The 20,988-nt window shown below is 30.2% G+C and overlaps 1 protein-coding gene across 1 annotated transcript; it reads left to right on the forward strand.

Annotated features, from left to right (window-relative positions):
- The first annotated feature begins 18,803 nt into the window (after positions 1–18,803).
- On the forward strand, positions 18,804–19,697 carry LOC108466859 (uncharacterized). The gene is made up of 3 exons (XM_017767217.2): positions 18,804–18,940; positions 19,150–19,199; positions 19,286–19,697. The coding sequence occupies exons 1-3, from the start codon at positions 18,874–18,876 to the stop codon at positions 19,412–19,414; spliced, it is 246 nt and encodes an 81-aa protein (XP_017622706.1). The 5' UTR covers positions 18,804–18,873; the 3' UTR covers positions 19,415–19,697.
- Positions 19,698–20,988: the final 1,291 nt, after the last annotated feature.

The following is a 20,988-nucleotide window of genomic DNA, read 5'->3' on the forward strand; positions in this document are numbered from 1 at the left end:
AATAATAATAATAATAATAATAATAATAATAATAGGAGGATAAAATAAAATAAAATTCCTTTTACAATGATTTCTCTTTTCAATTTGGCAAATCGGTTAAAAGATCACCCCTTAAATTTGCTCCACTGAAAGAATGGGAAAGTAAAAATTATGTGGAGAAAAGTTATGAAAAGGGTGATAATTAAATACATCCCCCCATAACAAGGCCAACCCCAAAATAGGCGTTTTATATTTTGAGCCATGCAAAGGACTGTTCTCTGTTGTCCACAACCCACATGCATAAAATCTGGCTTTACTTTTTCCTATTTTCTTATGCAATAACAAGTATTATATATTAAATTATGCTACACATCTTTATAAAAGCTATATTTATTTAAAAATTATATAAATAAGTAATGAGATTTTGATTAAAATGATAAATTTGAAGCATTTAGAATTTTAATGTCTTAATATTGTATAAATTCTTTTTCCAAATTTAGTGTAGATTTAAATATTTTATAAATCTTAACACCCTACTTTTTAAAGAGAACAATTTATATTTTTTTCTAATTAAATTTATAATACCTCCTAAAATAAGATAATCACAGTGTAAATACTTAAAAGTGCTATCAGTGCTTATTACATTCTTTACCATCCATTAATATATTGTCTATAGTAAAAATATTACATTTAATGCATAAATAAGATTTATATTTGATGTTTGGATAATGAATCATATGCTGTCTATCAATCAAATAAGTTCCATTTTCATTTTGTTCAGTATTAAAGGTATATATATTGCGTCAACATTAAATATATTTTATTAATAATTTTCAATACATTAATTGAATATATCACATAAAATATCTTTGCACTAAGAGTGAACGATATGAAATCACGTGCTAAAACATTACTTTATTATATGGGTAAGCTACACCCATGATTAATTTTATTTATCTCATGTTACATTTTAATTATTTATAATTGAAATGTTACGTTTTAGTTATTTACATTATCATATTGTAATATTTTAGTTACTGAGCTATTAATTACCGTTAACAGTGTTATTGTAAGCTAACGTGGCATGTTAAATCATCATTTCAAATAAAAATTTTAGATTAAATTATACAATCGATCCTCATAATTTTTTGTTTTGAGCAATTTAATTTTTTATGTTCTTTAAACTTTCCTCTCTATTTTTCTTTATTTTCCATTCTCTTTTGTTTCTCCCTCTATTTTATGAAGAAAGATGCAAGAAGTCGAAAGCTATCATTGCCTATAACTAAAACCCATAAACTCATACCATGCTTATTTCTTCATTGCCAATTCAACTTTCTGCTATGTTAAAAAAAATGGATAAGGTAGGAAAACAGAGAGAGAAGAAAAAGAGAATAGAAAATAAAGAAAAAAAATGGGAATTAAGTTAAAAGAATATAAAAAAATTAAATTGTTCAAAATAAAAAATATGGAGTTAATTGTATAATTTAACCTTCCTCTTTTTTTTAGAATGATGATTTAACGTGCCACATCAGCTTACCATTATACCATTAATAGAATAACAGCTTAGTGACTAAAATATTACAACACGATAAGGTAAATGACTAAAACGTAACTTTTCAAATATAAATGACTAAAATGTAATCTGAGGTAAACAAAAGTAAATTTACCCTTATTATATTTATTTAAGAATTTTTTTTAATTTTTTTCTATTCACATTTCATATTATAATTCATTATTAGTACATGAATTTATATGCTAATGCCAATAATCTATTGATTTAATGAAAATTCTCGAAAGATTCAAATCTCAATGCTGGTGTTGAATTCTATGGGTCAAACCCTTGAAACGCATCCCTTCCCCAAATTTGAATCCGCAAATTTGAATGTATCTAATAAAATATATATACTGCTAATAGGCTATGTATTGATGGTCCGATTGGATAAGGTGGACAGTGAATATGTGGGTTCACCTCGTTTAATATAATGTGGAGAGCCGTCGGGGAATGTGGTTGGAGATAGTTAATATAATGGTTTGATCTTCAATGGTAGTAGAAAATGTAGTTACGAAATTTTATTTTCGTAAATCAAGCCTGTAATTATAAAATATTAATATTTATGAAAATATTATAAAAATTTATTAAAATTCAGTCTAGTAGTTTTTTAAAATTAATAGATAATTAAGATTTAGAGACTAAATTGTAAAAGTCTAATCAGTATAAAGTTTTAATTGTTAAAAGACTTAAGGACTTAAATGACAAATAGCTAAATGCTCAAAATGGTGATTAAACCATTTTCCATTAAGAATTGGCGGATGATGATGGAAGATTCCACTAATGTTGATTAATGATGGATTAAGCTAATTAAAGTATGGTTAAGTTATTTAATTTATGTAATTAAGAATTTAATCATAGTCTATAAGGCTTATGTTAGTGAAATTGCTTATCTTCTCCATCTCTCCCAACCATACCAACTTTGAAAACCTAAAAAAGAATACCATTTGAAAGCTTTTTACATTCGACCACTATTTGGTATGTGATTTCAAGTCATTTTTTTGTAATTTTTTTTATAGATTTTAGGTCATGAGAGCATGATTTAGTTAGCCCATGTACCAATTTGTGAAATTATTGAAGTTTTTAAAAGTTTTCATTGTTGATTTCTTGAATAATTAGGCTTAAAATAGATAGATTTTAAGCTTAGATATAAAATGGACTAGATTGCAATGATAATTTAGCTTGTTTGTTAACTTTATTACATTAGGGACCAAAATTGAATTAATGCTAAATTTGTTATGAAATTATGTTAGAAATACAAATTTTAAGGTCCCTGATGAAAATAATTGAAATTAATTTTTAATTCAAGGCCAAGAATTGAAAGCTATGACTATCTCGAGTTTAGGGACTAAATTGAATAAAATGTAAAATTTTAGGTATTTTAAAAACTTGAATTATATAGGTTCATACATATCATAACATAGAATATAAATATTTAGTATTGGTTGATGATATAAAATAATTGTTTAGATCAAGAATTAGCGCAAAGTAGAATTGATCGGGGGAAAGCTAAAATTACAGATTAATCCCTATAGTACCCACTTCTGAGGCGAATCTAAAAGGGCTAGTAGGGGCCCCGACCCCTCTAAAATAGAAAATTTCTATTTAAGTCCTTTAAATTTTTTTAAAATTTTAAATTAGTAAAGGAAAGATCGCACTTTGGCCTCCCTAAAATTTTAAAAATTTGATATAATCCTTTAAAATTACAAAAATATGGACTATTAAAAATTAAAATTTCACTTACACCCTTAAAAAAAATTTCTAGCTTCGCCCCTAATCGACTTTTCATATTTTGAACAGGTAAGTTCATATGAGACTTACCACTCTATTTTATTTTATGTTTGAATTTATTATAATTGAGTAGAATTAGTGAATTTGGCACATATGTCTTAAAATGGACTGAATTGTAAATTTGTGTAAGTATTAGCTATATTTAAATAGAACAGGGTGTAAATATGAATATTGATTGATTTTATGACCTATAAATGAAAAATGAAATCAGGTAGAAGGATTGGTAATGAAATTTTTAGTAGATGAATAGTCTGATAATTATGATTGTTTCTTATTTAGCTTAAAAAGCTAACGAAGGTCCGAGCAATTGAGGAAAAGGACCAATAGAGTAGAATCTATCTTGAAGTTTATGGTGAGTTCCTTTTTGCTTCCTTTGAGTTATGAATCTCTATGATATGTGGTTGTGTAAGGAAAGTTGTCCCTGCTGGAGATGGGTCGATGTGGTGTGTATTGACATATGTGTAATAAGCCAGTGTTGTATGTGTGAACATGGCCATGGTCGAGGTAAAAATACCCATCTTGTGTGCGAGCCCAATACCAGACTATTTGTGACATGTGAAAATGTGGAAAGAAGCATTATTTTTTATGCCTCCAGTAAGGCAACTTTAATGCAAGCCGAACTGGCAAATTATGGCCCGACCTTGCAGGAGAACAAGTGTTTAATTTAACAAGGAATATGAATATTAAAATGATTATGGCTAATACGCAATTCTGATTTCTAAAATATGGGTTAGAGGCTAGCACAAGGTTGGGTCATAGGTAAACATACATGATTGAAAGAAGTATGTATAAGTTGACAGTATGTCTCCGCCAGGGTTACTGTATGCATTTTGTTGGCGAAATGTTGTCTCTAGAGAACTGTACTGGCAACTTGGCATAATATGTTTGTATTACTAAGTCTTGAAATTGTCTTTATTTTGGGGTTTACTACCGGTAACCTGATAATCATTTTGAGTCTATTTGGAATCCATTAAGTTCAATTGAACTTACTACGCTGCTTTTCTTTTTCAGGCTTTTGAGTAGTAGAAGAAGATCAGTATAAGGGGCCTATACTTGAGTTGTATCTGCGAGTGAGCCACTTGCCTATTTTGTATCATGTATAGGTAGTTGGCGGATGGCTATATATACATTTGTACTTAACTGTTGTTTCTACCCCACAGCCGTGTTTTTTTGTCTTAAAGTGGAATTATCCCTTATTTTACATGTGTACGCCAAACTCCCTAAAATTGTAATTTACAAACTTGCCTTTTCTATGAATTATATTTGTCATACATGGCAGTGTATGATTTAAAGATTGCCTTTAGTAATTCCTATCACTTTCTTTGGGGATATGTTACTAAATAAGCCAAAAATTAATGGTCTTTAACTTAAAGGAGAACCCTTACAACTGATTTCTCAAAGATTTAAATTAAGCCAAAGGATTTGAATCTTTCAATAACGCCTTGGTCCGTTGGGCGGATTGTTTGGCTGATTGATATATGCCATGTCTTCCTAACAGGCTAAGGGGTGTTACAGGTTCATCTCGAACATAGTTGTTATCTTTTTTGGGTTGGCCTCAAGTCATCTACTAAAGATTAGAAAACCTATGAATTTTCTTGTTCCTACCTCAAAAACGCACTTTGTGGGATTCAACCTAATGTTATAAGAGCGTAGGACCTGGAACACTTATTGCAAAGCTTTTAGATGTTGGTCCATGGTAACACTTTTGACCATCATATCGTTTACATAGATCTTTATGCTTCTTTCAATTTGTTCCTTGAAGATCTTATTTACAATTCTTTAATATGTGATCCTTGCATTTTTAAAGCCAAAAGGTATCACCTTGTATTAGAACATGTCACCCTCCGTGATGAAAGAGGTTTTCTCTTTATCACTAGGGTCAATTTGAATCTGATTGTACCTTAAGAATGAATCTATAAAGCTTATGTATTTATAATCAACAGTTGAGTCCACTAACCTGTCGATAAGTGGGAAGGAAAACTATCCTTTGGATTGTTTAGGTTGGTAAAGTCCAAACACATTCACTAGTTTATGTTAGGCTTATTGACCATTATCGCATTTGACACCCTATCTAGATAAACTTCTTCTTGAATTTTAAAATTTAAAAAGTTGAAGGATTAAATTTTTTGAAATAAAAATATATAACCTAAATTCCAAAATTTTGAAAATTACAGGACATATAACATATTTTAACCTATAATTAAATGAAATTAAAACTTACTAATATCATGGAACACATTGCCGCCATCAAGAATAAAATTAAATACCTTAAAAAAAGTAAGAAACAAAATTTATATTTTGAAATAGTTAGAAAATTATTACCAGCTTTTTAAAATTAAAAAAAAAGAAGTCTCTTGAAATTATTTACATTTTTTAACTAATATATTTTTATCTTACAATAATAGGTAAAAGACTGGTTAAAAACTATAAAAGACACATCAATATGCTTCATAAACTAATATACCTGTGCTAATAAAAGAATATAAAATAATTTGACACGGCTACTAATTTGATACAAATTTTAAATATAAAAATTAATAGTTTATTAAATTAATATAGATTTAAAAGTTATAATAACTCAAAAATATCAAAATTGGTAATTTAAAAATAATTAGAGCCAATTATGGCAAAGTAAAAAGTATTAAAAATGATAAAAAGTTCAATGTATCAATCTTACCATTAATAGGAATTTCTAAAATTGGGTTTAAAATTTAAAGAAATTAGAGTGAGATAAAATTTATAAATTCCAAAATCTCATTTTAAATTATAAAGTTAAAAAATCCAAATTTCGATCAAAGTTGAACAAAACAGGATTTAAAATTAAAAAAAAAATTAAGGAAGATATGAAGAAGATAGGAAGAAGTAAGAAAAGCAATATGAAAAAATAAAATGGATTAATATTTCGCAGAATTTTTTTATTTCACTAAAAGTATTAAAAATTATTATGTATTTTTAAAAATATTTATTTTAATATTTTAGTATACCTCTATAAATACTTGTTTACTTTTTAACATTATAGTTCATTTGTTTACATGTAAAAAGTTTTACGGAAAATATTTTCTGCATTTTCTATATTTGTTTCACAAAAAACAGTTTGGTCAACGGAAATGACATACAAATCAACTTAAAATAAGTCATTTTCCTGTAAAATTACTTGCCCTTTTGAAAAGCGTAAATCATTTTCCGAGAAAGAGTTCCTCTATAGGTAATTTTATTTTTATATAAAATTAACTTAAATCAAACTTAATATTATTATATTGATAATAATTTTATTTTTATTTTAAAAATATTAAAGTATTAATATAAAATATTATATTTTTCAATATTATTAAACATATATATTTAATTATTTATATTTAGTCATTAAATAAATTATTAGTATAATTAATATAATTTAATACTTATTATTTCAATTTTATTTTAATAATAAATTTTAAAATAATAATGTTAAATAATATTCTTCACATATTATTGAAAATATTCAATATTAATATTTTAATAATAAATATTTATTATAATAATAAATATATTAATAATAAATATTTTGCAAGATAAAGGTTAATATATGTCATATATCTATGTACTCTTCACAAATTTGCAATTTAGTCTTTGTACTTTTATTTTAAGAATTTAGTCCGATTACTTTTCGATTTGAAAATCAAGTCCAATTGTTGACATTGTTCAATTTTTTTGTCAATTTTGTTGATGTCACATTTTAAATAAAAATACTCACTTGGTAGTCATGTAACTAAAAATGACATTGTAATGAACATGAATTTAACAAAATATTTTTAATATATGCAAAAATAATGTAAAATATAAATTTATAGATATAAAATAAACTCAATTAAACAATGAAAAGATACGAAAATCTCAATTGTATGTTTGTTTCATTGAAAATAGCTTTTATAAAATATTTTAAAGAAATCATCAAATAATGAAAATATTTTACACAGATTCATCCAAACACCAAAAAATATTAAATTTTCCAGGAAAGTAAGTTATTTTCCAAAAATCATTTTCAATGAAACAAATAGACCCTACTAAAACAATACCAAATATATATAAAAAGGATGTCAGAAAATTTAGTCGACGGTGGCGGCAACAATACTTCAAATAAAGACATAAAACACCAAAAAAGTTAGGTTTAAAGATGTGAATACGGATATGAGTAGTGAGATGGTCGTGGAGCTATCCCCTATGTTGGTGATGTCCTAGAGGGATAAAGTGTTAGGAAAAGGTTTATCTGGTTCTATAAGCGAAAAGGAGATTGAATTTCAGGAGGGTGATATCACGAGAACTACGGTTAATGGGATATCAGCAATTAACTTTTTTTAAAAGATAAAGCAAATTTTGGTAAGGGATATGGCAACCATAGTGGTGGTGAAATTGCTAGGAAAGAATTTAATGTATTCTACTCTTCATAACAAGATCTTTAGCCTCTAGAAACCATCATATTCATTTCACCTCATGGATGTTGAAAACAACTACTTTCTGGTCAAATTTTAGAATAAGGAGGACTATAAGAAGGTTCTCGCTTAAGGTCTATGGATTTTTTTTGGCAAGTACCTTATTGTTCAGTCGTGGAATCTGGACTTTAATCCCATTCAACCATTCCTTAGTACTATTATGGCTTAGATCTGACTACCTGGACTGCCAGGGGTCCTTTACAAACGTCAAATCCTAGAAGAAATAGGAAGATTAGTAGGCAAAGTTACGAAGCTTGATTTCAAAGCAGATATAGGTCGAGGGGGCAGTTTGCCCATATGGCGGTATTCATCAACTTGGAAAAACCGCTAGTCTCTCAATTTCTGGTAAACAGCACGATATAGGGGATTGAATACAAATCCCTAATGGTAGTGTGCTTTTCGTGTGATAGGTATAGGTATGTATGAGATCTCTGCCCTTTCAATGGATCTGTGATGGGTTGCAGCGGGGACAATAAGGAAACAACGGTCGCTTTTCTTGATAAGGAGAAATCAGTAGAGGTGTCAGAATCCTTCAAAATATGGATACTCGTTGAAAGGAATTCTCGGTGTAATATGAGATCAAACGATAACATAACTGCGAAAAATTAGGCCAAATAGGGAAGAGGTTCCTGATTTAATGCCTTATGTAGATTCAGGTGGAGTAAAAAATAGTGTAATAGATGTAGACTTTTCGGGGATCAATTTTCAAAAGGATGAGTTTTTGAAGAGGAAGGAACGGGCAAAAACAATTAGAGATAACCCTCACAATATTAGGTCGGCAATATAGGGTCAATCATCTCCAAGCAAAGTAGGCCAGGTACCTAATATTAGACCTAAAAAAGTTCATGGGGCAAAGTTACCAGCTAGTATTGGGCCAGGATTCGAAGGTTGTGATATGCGCCTTAGAGCCTCTGGCAATCATGTTGGGCTAAACATTGGGTCATCTTCAAAAGATAATGTAGGAGGACCTTCCAATCTATTAAAAGATTGGTCGATGGTGGATCCCACTGCACCAGTTAACTTTATGGAATTAAACGTGGAAAACGGAAATTCAGTGACTTCTCCAATTTCTGTTGAACTAATTACGCCAATAACATTGGTAATGGGTAAGTAGACAGTGGAGTCAAAGGTCCTTAGCTCACATTTTAATCTGACCTTTGAAGGCTCGATTGAATTGACAATGAAAATTAATCCAAGTATTTTTTATCCCGGAAGACATTCGACCGTCTCCTTTAAAGAAAATGTTATTCTCAGTTCTCCTAAAAATTTGGAAAATGTTGCGAGTGAGATTGCTAGAGGTCACCCGATTTCTAAAGGATGGAACTCGAGTGAAAAGGTGTTGTTTTCTGTAACAACAAGCCTTTTAGTAAAATTATTTGAAATCATGAATGTCAGTTTAAAAATTTTGGCAATACGAGATTCCCTTTGTTAGACTCAATGAATTTCATGGTCAAGCTCATATGCTCACAAGTCAAGAACAAAATTGAGAGGGGGCGTTGCATAATGTTGAAAACCGTCGAAAAAAACCCAACTTATTTGAGCATTAGATTTCAGATCTTGTCTTTCTTTTATATTATGAATTTAATTATATTTTCGTAGAATTTCCAGAGTGTGTTAGTAGCAAGTTTCTTCGTATCTTTCGTGAGTACAATAGGGAATTTAAACCTGGTATTGTAGGTCTTTTAGATATGAGAGTTAATGGTGGGAAAATTGATTCGGTTATTGCTAGGCTCCGATTCTATTTCCCTCATCATGTGGAGGCAATTAGATTCTATGAGGGTATATGGATTGGATGCAAAGAGTCGAATTATGTTGAGATACTCTGAAGCTATCCCCAATTTATTTTGATTCGATTTTCTGACAGCTCCCTTCAGTGTCCTATTTTTGTTGTGTTTGTTTTTAATAGTCGTGATAGTCAAAAATGAAAATATCTTTGGGGCATATTGAATATGGCCATTTCAGTTAATGGTTCTCCGTGGATGGCAATAGGGGATTTTAATGCTCATTTATCTCTTTATGAAAAAAAAAAGGTGGCCAAGTTAGTGAAAGTAGATGCTCCTTTTTTGGTGATCTTATGGAGTATGTCAAATTGAATGATTTGGGATTTAGGGGTACTCCCTTTACATGAAATGAAGGTGGAGTCTTTGAACGTCTTGATAGAGTTGTTGCTAATGATGAATGGGTTGTTGCGTTTCCGAATTGCTCAATGCCTCACCTTCTAAGGCTCAAATCTAACCATAGGTCATTTTTTTCTGTCTCTTAAGCCTTTATTCTATTCCCCAAAGGGGCATCCTTTTTGTTTTTTGGTAGGATAGGTTGAGCACCCAAATTTCTCCGAGTTTGCCAATGAGAAATGGAGTTTTAATGGTTGTATGGAAAATTTACTTTCTCATTTTACGAATCAAAGAAAAGTTGGAATAAGAATGTTTATGGGCAAATCGAGCATCATAAAAAAAGGTTGTGTAACACCCCTATCCCGTAACCGTCACCGGAATAGGACAAGACGTTACCGGAAATCAGAAAATAGATCTTAACAGTAAAATTTTGAATGTTCTCTTGAAATAAAGATTTTTTTTTTAAATAATTGCTAGACACAACCAGTGATCGAATTTCTAACTTATAAAATTAAACATCCAAAAGATGCCATATTCGCATGGCTTAAATACGTTAACCAAAATATCCTTCCACTATTAGTCTATTCTATACATGCCTTAAACCTTAATGATATACAAACTTTATCTACTCACATGATAACTCGATAGTGTGATGAAATCTCCTCGACTTCCAACCCAAGCAATTTCTCTAAAGCCCTATAGACATAGGAAAACACACGAATAAGCTTTGAAAGCTTAGTAAGCTCAAGCAAATAAATCATTTCAATGATTATGGAAATTCCATATCACTAATTCAATTGAAAAATAATCTCAATTGCATATACATTCATAGTACTCTTAAGTTCATATAACCTTATTAAATAGCTTCACTTATTTATATTTACAAATAACTTATGACTATGATTTTAAATTCATGTGATAACTGCCAATTCATTCGTATGAACAAAACTTGCACATATCCAATACATACCAACCAAAACATGTCATATTTTTCCATGTTTGATTCATGGAACCACAAGGTCACATGTCAAGCACATATAGCATATATTTATCTGTTATTTATCACGTCTCATTTTCACATGGACTACATACATTTGACCAAGTTTATTCAATGTTCACAACATAATCACATAATCACTACAAGTTGTCTTGCTAAGCAGTAGTCACTAAATTATTTATAATTGGAGCTACAAAACTCCAAATCATGTGCTGTTAATTTTACCTGAAAATAGACTCATATATCTTATATCCATAAAATTTTTAGAATTTTTGGTTTGACCAATCAATACCAGATTTTTCTTAAATTTTCCCCTGTTTCACTATCTGACTATTCTGACCATTCTTTACTATAAATCAGATTTCTCATTGTACAACATTCAAAATATGTTCTCGTTTATTTCATTTGAAACTAGACTCATTAAGGAGTCTAATAATATAAATTTTATCTTATAATCATCATTGTACAATTTACAATGATTTTCTAAAAATAGAATAGGGGATTCCGAAGTCATTTTGACTCTATCTCACGCCACTTCAAATATCTCATTATCTATAATTCTTTTGCTTACATTGTTTCTTTTATAAGAAACTAGATTCATTAAGCTTTAATTACATAATTTATTCAGCTTCTAATTCCATTTCCACAATTTATGGTGATTTTCCAAAATTACGCTACTGTTGCTGTCCCAAGCAGATTTATTACAAATTTGCTCTTTCACACATTCCTTGCATTCAAATTATTTAAACATGTATATCATGTCATTCAAGATCGAACTCATATAACATAGGCATTAAAATGCTTCACTATTAACTTTAGTTCAATTGAAACGAATAAAATACAATATCATATTCACATTTAATTTTCCATGACCGTAATCACCTAAAAAAAATAAAATCATATACTTCCACAAACCTTTCCACAAGGACCAAGTGTTTATATTTGAATATAAACATAGAATCACTTCACATAACTTCACACATTTACCGAATGTATCACGATCACATTTATAGTCATAACACTTATTCACAGATGCATCACTTTATACATTTATAATTTAATTCAAATCAAAATCGCATACGAGTACATGATACATACCTGGCCAACTTAATATGTAATACACTTTCAATTTGTCATCTTAGTGTAGGATCTTGTAATTGTATACTTTTATCAAATTCATCGGCACTTAGCCTGCTAGTTATAAAACCCGAAATTATATTACCAGCACAAAACCTGCGGGACTTTAGCCTGGATACATCTGCAGCACGAAGCCTACGGGACTTTAGCCCGGATTCATTTCCAGCACGAAGCCTGCAGGACTTTAGCCCGGATACATTTCCAGTGTCTTGCATATTTATTCACATGTTAACACATTTCACATAACATATCACATTAGTAATTCAATTGCTTCATTCGAATATAAGCACAAAATGTACACCTACCCTTTAACTTTCGGTTCAATAATCATACACAAAGAACATATAATCTTTTCACTATCCCAATTTCACTTTTAATAACCATTCGGCTATATGCCATATTCACAAATTATTTCACACACAACCTCGATCAAGTAGGAACAATAGTCACAATTAATCTATTATACAAATATCCCATTCTTTGACTTTGTTTCATAATAGCTATTCGGCCACCACATATATACCATTCAATTCACATTCGACTTTATACAAACAAGTACAATAAAATTGTATACACATATTACAAACTTTCACACATTACTTAATAGTCATTCGGCCACATTATATACATAAATCATCCATTTCATATTCGGCTTTATAGCCTAAATTCAATATACTTATTGCAAATCGAACTTGTAAAGGTCAAATAATTTCTTATCATATTATATAATCTTAAGCGCGCAGCAAATCAAATTTAATTACTTAAGGACTTACCTTGAATGTCATTGCACAATTACGGATTGATTAATCAACTACTTTTGCTTTCCCCTTTCCGAATTTAGCTCCTTTTTCTCTTGAGCTTAATTCAAACAAACAAATAAACATTTATTCACCTTAATCCATCTTTGATGCGTAAAGATAAACTCGCACACTTAGTGCTCATTAACTGATCTCGTACACTTAGTACTCGGTATAAATTCAATTTGCACACTTAGTGCCAAATGATCAATTTTTTTTTTTTACACTTAGTACTCATTACAAATTTCACTTCGCACACTTAGTGCTCATCTCAAGCTTACTACCATTTTGAATATATATACACATACTTATACCACAATCGGCTAGATCAAATAAATGTATATATAAATATATATTCACCTTCGGTGATATCAAACCATACATATGTATTCACTTTTGATTATACCAAACTATACATATATAATTATGTACTTCCATTGATTCATGAATTACATTATAATTAAATTCAATCAACTCAATTGCTTAAAACTTACCTCGATTATCGACGGATTAAGTTTCTCGGCTATTCAATTAATTTCGCTTTTCTCTTATCTCGCTTCGATCTCCTCGTTTCTTGATCTAATTAAAATTTCAATTTCAACTCATTCAATTTAATTTATAAACAAATCAATTCTTAATGCATAATTAATAAGTTTACTTATTCGCTCCTCATGGTATTCAACATTTGCTAAATAGTCCAAAGTATTTAATAATTAAAATACATCAAGTCTTTATTTCAATGTACCATAACCGAATGCTCCATATGCCTATATGAATCCTTACATATCTTCATTTCGCAATTAACTTCCCATTTAACAATTTATTTCATTTTCATACCATAAACACAAAATCACCTAACATCTAAATTTAAACCTCAATAATCAAACACCAACTTTTATTTTCTAACACATTCAACAAAGAACTAAAGCATTTCTTCATATCAACCTCATGACCGACCATTCAATGTTCAACAATTAGGAAAATAAATTCATGGGTTATGATCAAAAGACAACTAACATCTCAAAAATGCAACCAATACACAAATCATACATACCTTATAATATGCATATCAAAATAACTCCAACCATGATTGGATATAACCGAATTTAAACATGAAAATTAAGCCATTTTCGAACTCTTATACTAAATCAATACATACCAAAAGCTAATTTTTGCATATCCGTTAACTCAAACCTAAAACCATAACCGAATACTCAAGTACATATTATCTATTCTATTATTACAATTTATGCACATGTGGCTAAAACAAATTGAACCATTTTGAACACAAATATCAACTAAAAATACAACCATTTCGCATGTTTATTATTATGCTTATAATTACATATTTTCAATATAAGCTAAATCATGACCGAATTATCACTATAAGTGACAACATTAACAAACCATTTCCAAAACATATAACACCTTCAAAGACATCCATACAACCCATAGCCAAATACATCATTTCAAATCAATAACAAAAATTAAGTCATGGGCTATGAAATGAGCTTAGCAATTAACTCAATTTCACATAAATTATCAAGAAATAAAATCAAACATACCTCCAATTAGGAACATCAAGGCCGAATATCCAAGAACCCTTTTGTTTTGCTTGTTCTTTAAATTTCGGCAAAATGAAAGAAGAATGGATGAAAACTTTATTTTTCTCACCTATTTTCTTTTATTAAATTATATAATTCCTATTATAATATCATTAAATATTATATTACTAACATGGAATCATATAATATTCATTAGGTTATTATTTTACAATACAAAATACATATTTTTCTCATCAACTTTCATCATTGTCGTCCACTAATCTAATAGTGGTCCATTTGACATGCAAGTCCTCCTTGTTATATACCATGTATTATTCGGCCCTCTAAATTCTTCCTATCATATTTTTAAGTTTTAACACACAAGTCCTTTTTAGCTATTTCCACATTCAAATGACAAAGTTAAGACACGATACTTTCACACATACACTTTCACATATAATAAGCATAGAATATAACATTTAATTATTTTTATGACTCGATTTTGTCGTCCCGAAACCACTTTCCGACTAGGGTCAAATTAGGGCTGTCACAGGTTGATTTAGGAACTCACAAGGATTCAAAAGGTTCTGGATTATTCACACTATGATTATCTACATGAGTTAGAAATGATGATACATACAAAGTTGGAAAATGTTCTTCATCATGAGGAATTACTTTGGAAACAAAAGACGAGATGTGATTAGCTTTTGTTGGATGATAGGAATACTAGATTTTTCCATTATCGAACGATTCAAAGGAGAAAGCAGAATCGAATCACGGTATTGAAGAATGATGCGGGGGAGTGGATTCTTGATAAGGAGGAATTATAGAATGAAGCGGTTAAGTTTTTTTTTTCAAAACATGTATGGTGAGAACTCGAGGCCGATGAGGAACCTACCTTTTAGTTTGTTTCCAAAACTTGAAGATAGGAAGATTCAGTTCTTAAGTAAACCAGTCTCTGATGAGGAAATAAAGATTGTTTTGTTTGACATGTGCCCTTTAAAGGCTCCGGGTAGTGAAAGTTTTTATGCCTTTTTATTTTAAAGTTAGTGGGATCGAGTTAGTGCTTTTATTTTCGCTTAGGTTAAGAAGATTTTTGAAAGGGAGAATGTTGATCCGGATCTGAATAACACCTTAATTGTCCTTATTCCAAAGGTTCAAAACCCTGAGTATTTTTCACAATTTCATCCTATAAGCTTGTGTTTGGTTCTCTAGAAGTTAGTTATGAAGGTTGTGGTTAATAGGTTCTAAGTGATCTTCCTGAAAATTATTGGCCAAGAGTAGACAAGGTTTATTGAAGGCAGAATTACCACGAACAACATTATCATTGTACAAGAAGTAATTCATTTCATAAAAAATAAGCAGAAAAATAGAAAATGGTTGGCTGTTAAAATTGATCTCGAGAAGGTCTATGATCGAGTGCGATGGGAATTCATTGATGCCTCCCTCTAGGCTGCAGGTATTTCTAACTTACTTCGTAATGTTATTATGTCCTCCATTACAACTTCTACCATGCAGATTCTGTAGAATAAAACTCCAATCCAGAAGTTTCACCCGGTTAGAGACGTTTGACAGGAATGCCCATTGTCTCCTTACCTCTTTGTTTTGTGCATGGAGTAGCTCAGACATAGTATCCTCTCGAAAATTAATTTCAGACGATGGGCTCTTATTCAATTGTCTCGCTCGGGTCTCCCATTTTCTCATCTACTTTTTTACAGGCAATCTGATTTTTTTTGTCAAGTTGAGGAGAGCCAAGCTAGAATACTGAAAAAAGTGTTAAATTATTTTTATGGTTATTCTAGTCATAGGATCAACGCTCATAAGAGAATATTTGCTTCTCTTAAAAGAGTTGAAGACGGTTTAGCAGAAAGCCTATGTAATATCTTTGGGTTTCAAATAGTTCAAAATCTGGGAAAATATTTGGGATTACCTCTCTTTCATAATAAAGTAACTGCCAGCACTCTGTGTTTTGTTGACAATAAAGTTCAGAGTAGATTACATAGTTAGGATGTCATGAAGTTGTCGTTAGTGGGGAGGGCCACTCTGGCTCAATCAGTGTTGATGTTGATTCCTAGTTACTTCATGTAGTCAATGATGATTCCCAAGGAGCTTTGTAAGGAAATCAAGTGAATGGTGAAACAGTTCACTTGGAGGACTTCTAGTAGTGGAAAAATTTTGGCCCTGGTTAGATAGGACAATGTTTTTCAACTGCGAGACCATGGTAGACTAGGATTTCGAAAGTTGTAATATCACAATACATCATTTATGATGAAGTTAGGTTTCAGTATTACAATCGACTCTAAAGCTCTTTAGGTCTAGGTCTTACGGACCAAGTATGGAATTCCAAACAAATTGTTAAAAACACTATCACGCAGAAGGTGTTTATTTTTGTGGAAAGCCCTAACAAGGACCTGACCACTTATTAGAGAAAACTTACTTTGGTCAATAGAAGATGGGAATAAAATCAGATGTTGGCGCGACCCATGGATTCCAAAAATAGGGCCTTTAGCTAACTTAATTCCCAATCATTCTACTCTTGATACAGATTGCCTGTTGAGTGATATGGCTACAGGTAATGGCGAGTGGAACATTGACTTCTTCCGCCTTTGGTTACTAGAAGATATAATCTGAAGGATTGTAGGGATTCCACCCCCTATTCTACAATAGGGGTTGATAAGATCACTTGGAGGTAATTCAACAAGTCGTTTTACACTCAAGAGCGCCTATAGTAAATTACGGGAAGGATCGTGGAACTCGAAAGATCTAAAGTGGCACATTCCCTGGAAATTTCAAAGCCCCCAACGAGTTAGGTTCTTCATTTGGCTTCTTTTTAAACATTGGTTGCTTACCAAGGAGGAAATGGTTCGCAGGGGCTTAGGTCATAATTCGACTTGTGGGTTTTGTGGTCATGTTTCAAAAGATATTATCCATGTTATTAGGGCATATACTGCAATAAGGAATATTTGGGATCTTTTAATTCCAGTTGAATAGTATATCATGTTCTACTCAATCAGTTTCCAAGAATGGCTTGTTTTAAACTTGCAGATTTAGTAGAATTGGTGCTTGGGAGATGTGAACTGGCAATGTCTCGTTGGGATTATTGCTTGGTGCCTTTGGAAAAATCAAAATCTCTTCATTTTTCAGAGGGTTTTCTAGAATGCTAATGAAATTATCAATGTGTCATACAGTTGGGCAAGGCAATATGTCTTTCTTAATAGAAGCACATCAATTACGTCACAAGGTATGTCATCATGTCCTCATTTAGATGGCAATTGGGCATGTTTGAATATAGATGAGTCTGTCAGGAATGAAGTTGGATTTGCTGCAGCAGGAGGAATAGTGAGAAACGGAGATGAGAATGGATTTTGGGCTTTAATAGATACTTTGGGAACTGTTTTGTTTTTTTATGCTGAGTTGTGAGGAATCTTGGATGACTTAGTTCTCTTAATTGATTGTAGTTATGACAACGTTTTCATTCAAACTGATAATCTTGAGGCAGTTAAAGCTATTCAGGAGAATCCATCAGTTGCTGACATGGATTAGCCACTGGCACATTCAACACTTCTCTAGAGAGGACAATCAGGATGCTGATAGACTGATTAAACTAGCTCAACATAGGACATATGATCTATGCTTGTATGAAATCTCTCTGCTAAGGAGGACGGTTTAGACTATATAATTAGTTTTAAAAAAAACTATACCAAATATTACTCCATAATAAATTATATATAACAACAATGACTTCATTTCTATAACTTTTGGGTTTGAGGAAACATACAGCTTTTAGTTTTTTTTTTTAACTTAGACCATATTTATAATATGCGTTTGTTATCTGAGGATAAAATTAAAACAAAAATAATTAAAGTTAAATAAAAATTAGTAATATATAAAACACACCTTGAATAAGCTGACGAGCTTAATATTTATCAAGTCTACCAATAATTATATAATAAATGACTTAACATTTTATTTTCAAGCAAACAAAATAAACTCTTAAAAAGCAAACTATACGCCATCACTGGATATAAATTTTTAAAGAATACTCTTTGTTAGCGGAACTAAAATTAGTGGAGTTTATTTCATAGAAAAACAAAAAAAATTATAAGATGCGATATGAAAATCTCGTCACTTCGTAATTAAAAATTTAATTTCCGTTTATAAAAATTGAAGCACAATTAACCGAAACAAAAGAACGAATCACCACTGCTAATTAATCACAACAAAAAGAAAAAAGCAATGGAGTTACACATAAAAGAAAACAGTGGAGTTGACTTAAGGAAATTGTGGGTAAAGAAGGGGGTAAGCATGTCATGATGAATGATGATGCTGTAGCGTTGGTATTGGTATTGGGTGGGATGTGGTGTGTACCATAACAACAGCTAGCCTAGCTACCTACACCCCTAACATCATCCACCACTATAAAACCACACCTTCCCCTCCCATTTCTCCCCTCTCTATTCCATCGCTAATCTAAGTCTTTCAGCTCATCTTCACCCATGCCACCTCTGCGCTTCAACGCTTTTCTTCTGCTCTCTTTGCTCCTCTTCATGCCTTTCTCTTATGGTAATCCTATAATCAACTCCTTTGTAAGGCTTTAAATTCCGTTGCAAATGCTTTATATATTATATATGTAATTAACATATGTTACCCTGAATATTGACAACCACAACTCAAAATCCTAAAATAAGGACCATACCATCATCGCAATGCAGCCGTTATTCAAGTCCTTGTTTGCTTACCGAACCACTAATGAGAGTAGTTGTTGTTGGCAGGCATGGTTAACGGTGGAATGCAGGCCAAATATCAGTCTCTCCATCAACAGGTAGATAATGGATTAATAGACGTATAAAACTATGTTATTTAATTATTCCTCGAAATTTTGATGATTTTGACATTCATAATGATTAGATGAAGGGTGTGAATGAGAAGATCCAAATGACTTCATCAAGGAAACTGTTGATGGGTGCAATGCTGGATTACGAGGAAACAGGTGCTAATACTAAGCACGAACCCAGGAAAAGACCTGGAAAACCCTGATATATTTACTAAACTCTCTGCTCTCCACTCATTCTTGATGTTCTAAGTACTATTAGAAAGGCGTAATATTATGGTGTTTTTGGATGAGTTTTTATTAGTATTAGTATAATGAAAACCCTACGCAGTGGATGTATTACAATTATTCTTTTTTCTTTTTCTTGGAAAGGTATTATCATTATCCTTAAAACTACATAGTCATTGCAGTATTTTGTTTACGGTGCTATTATTGCCCTTGCCTGCCATAATCATATATTTATGAATAAAATAATCTACTTTTCTGTTACTATATGATTTAATACTTTAGTTTTTTTTCTTCAAAAACTAATTTTATAAGATGTATAAAACCCAAGACAAGAATTTAAAACATGCTTCCTTTCCCTGTTTAAAATGTTCACACCAAATATGACAATTAGATGTAAATGGATTGTTTCAAAGCCAGGATATCAAAATAGAGACTAATTCTGACCTTTAGAATCAACCTAAATAAATTTATGTCTACAATGAATTTACACTTTGATTTTTCTAGATTTATTTTAGATGTGTATTTATAGTATTTTTAATAAATTTTATATTTTTAATAAAAATTAAAATATATATTAATATATCATGTCATATGTCAACTTTTCATTACTTTTGTCAATCACATAAGTGTACGTTTTCATTAGTGAAAGGTCCTAATTGATATACATATATATATTGTTGCTTAGAGTTCAAATGGGTGTACTTTTTGCTTAAGAGTTCATTTAATATTTTTATTTTTTACTGGACTTTTGCCTAAAAAAACACTAATGTTTTCAAAACATACATTTTTTAGTACTAATTTCTAATGTCACGTCGTTACACATGATTTTATGTGTATATATAATTTTTAATTATTTTTAAATAATATCTTTTAATTATTATAATTATTGTCAAATTATTGAACATAATTAGAACATGTAAACTTATTTAATAACTAAAATATTATAATAAAAATTAAAATATTATAATAAAAAAACTTTGAATCATAATTAAAATATTTTATAATATTTAATTGAAAATATAATTTTACAAGTAACATTATTCAAATGATATAATTTACTTTATTTTTATTTTTCAAATATATTACAAATAAAAAAATCCTTAAATATTATTAAAGCAATTGCATATATAGTAAACTAAACTCTTTACTATTCAATTTATTTTCTTTTCTTGACAATAATAATTTGTAAATAATATATAATTAATATAACTATAATATGGTTGAAAAATCTACTTATAAATGAAATCAAACAAAGTGAAGTGCTTGAAAAATCCAAAATGAACCCAAAATTAAAACCCAATATTTTCATTTAATTGTACAGTACAATTATATTCAAGAAAAAAGTACAGATTTTAATAGATAATACTGAAAGAAACAATCACAAACCTCTAAACAAACATGAAAGATGAAATTTCTTATTTGATTAAGAGTTAATATGGTTGAAAATACTCAACTTAAAGATGAAATTTCTTATTTGATTAAGAGTTAATATGGTTGAAAATAACTCAACTTACAAAAGTTCCTTATATGCTTTTCCCTGCATTAAATGCAC

This window comes from Gossypium arboreum, chromosome 1, assembly GCF_025698485.1.
Source record: "Gossypium arboreum isolate Shixiya-1 chromosome 1, ASM2569848v2, whole genome shotgun sequence".
Taxonomy (NCBI): Eukaryota; Viridiplantae; Streptophyta; class Magnoliopsida; order Malvales; family Malvaceae; genus Gossypium; species Gossypium arboreum.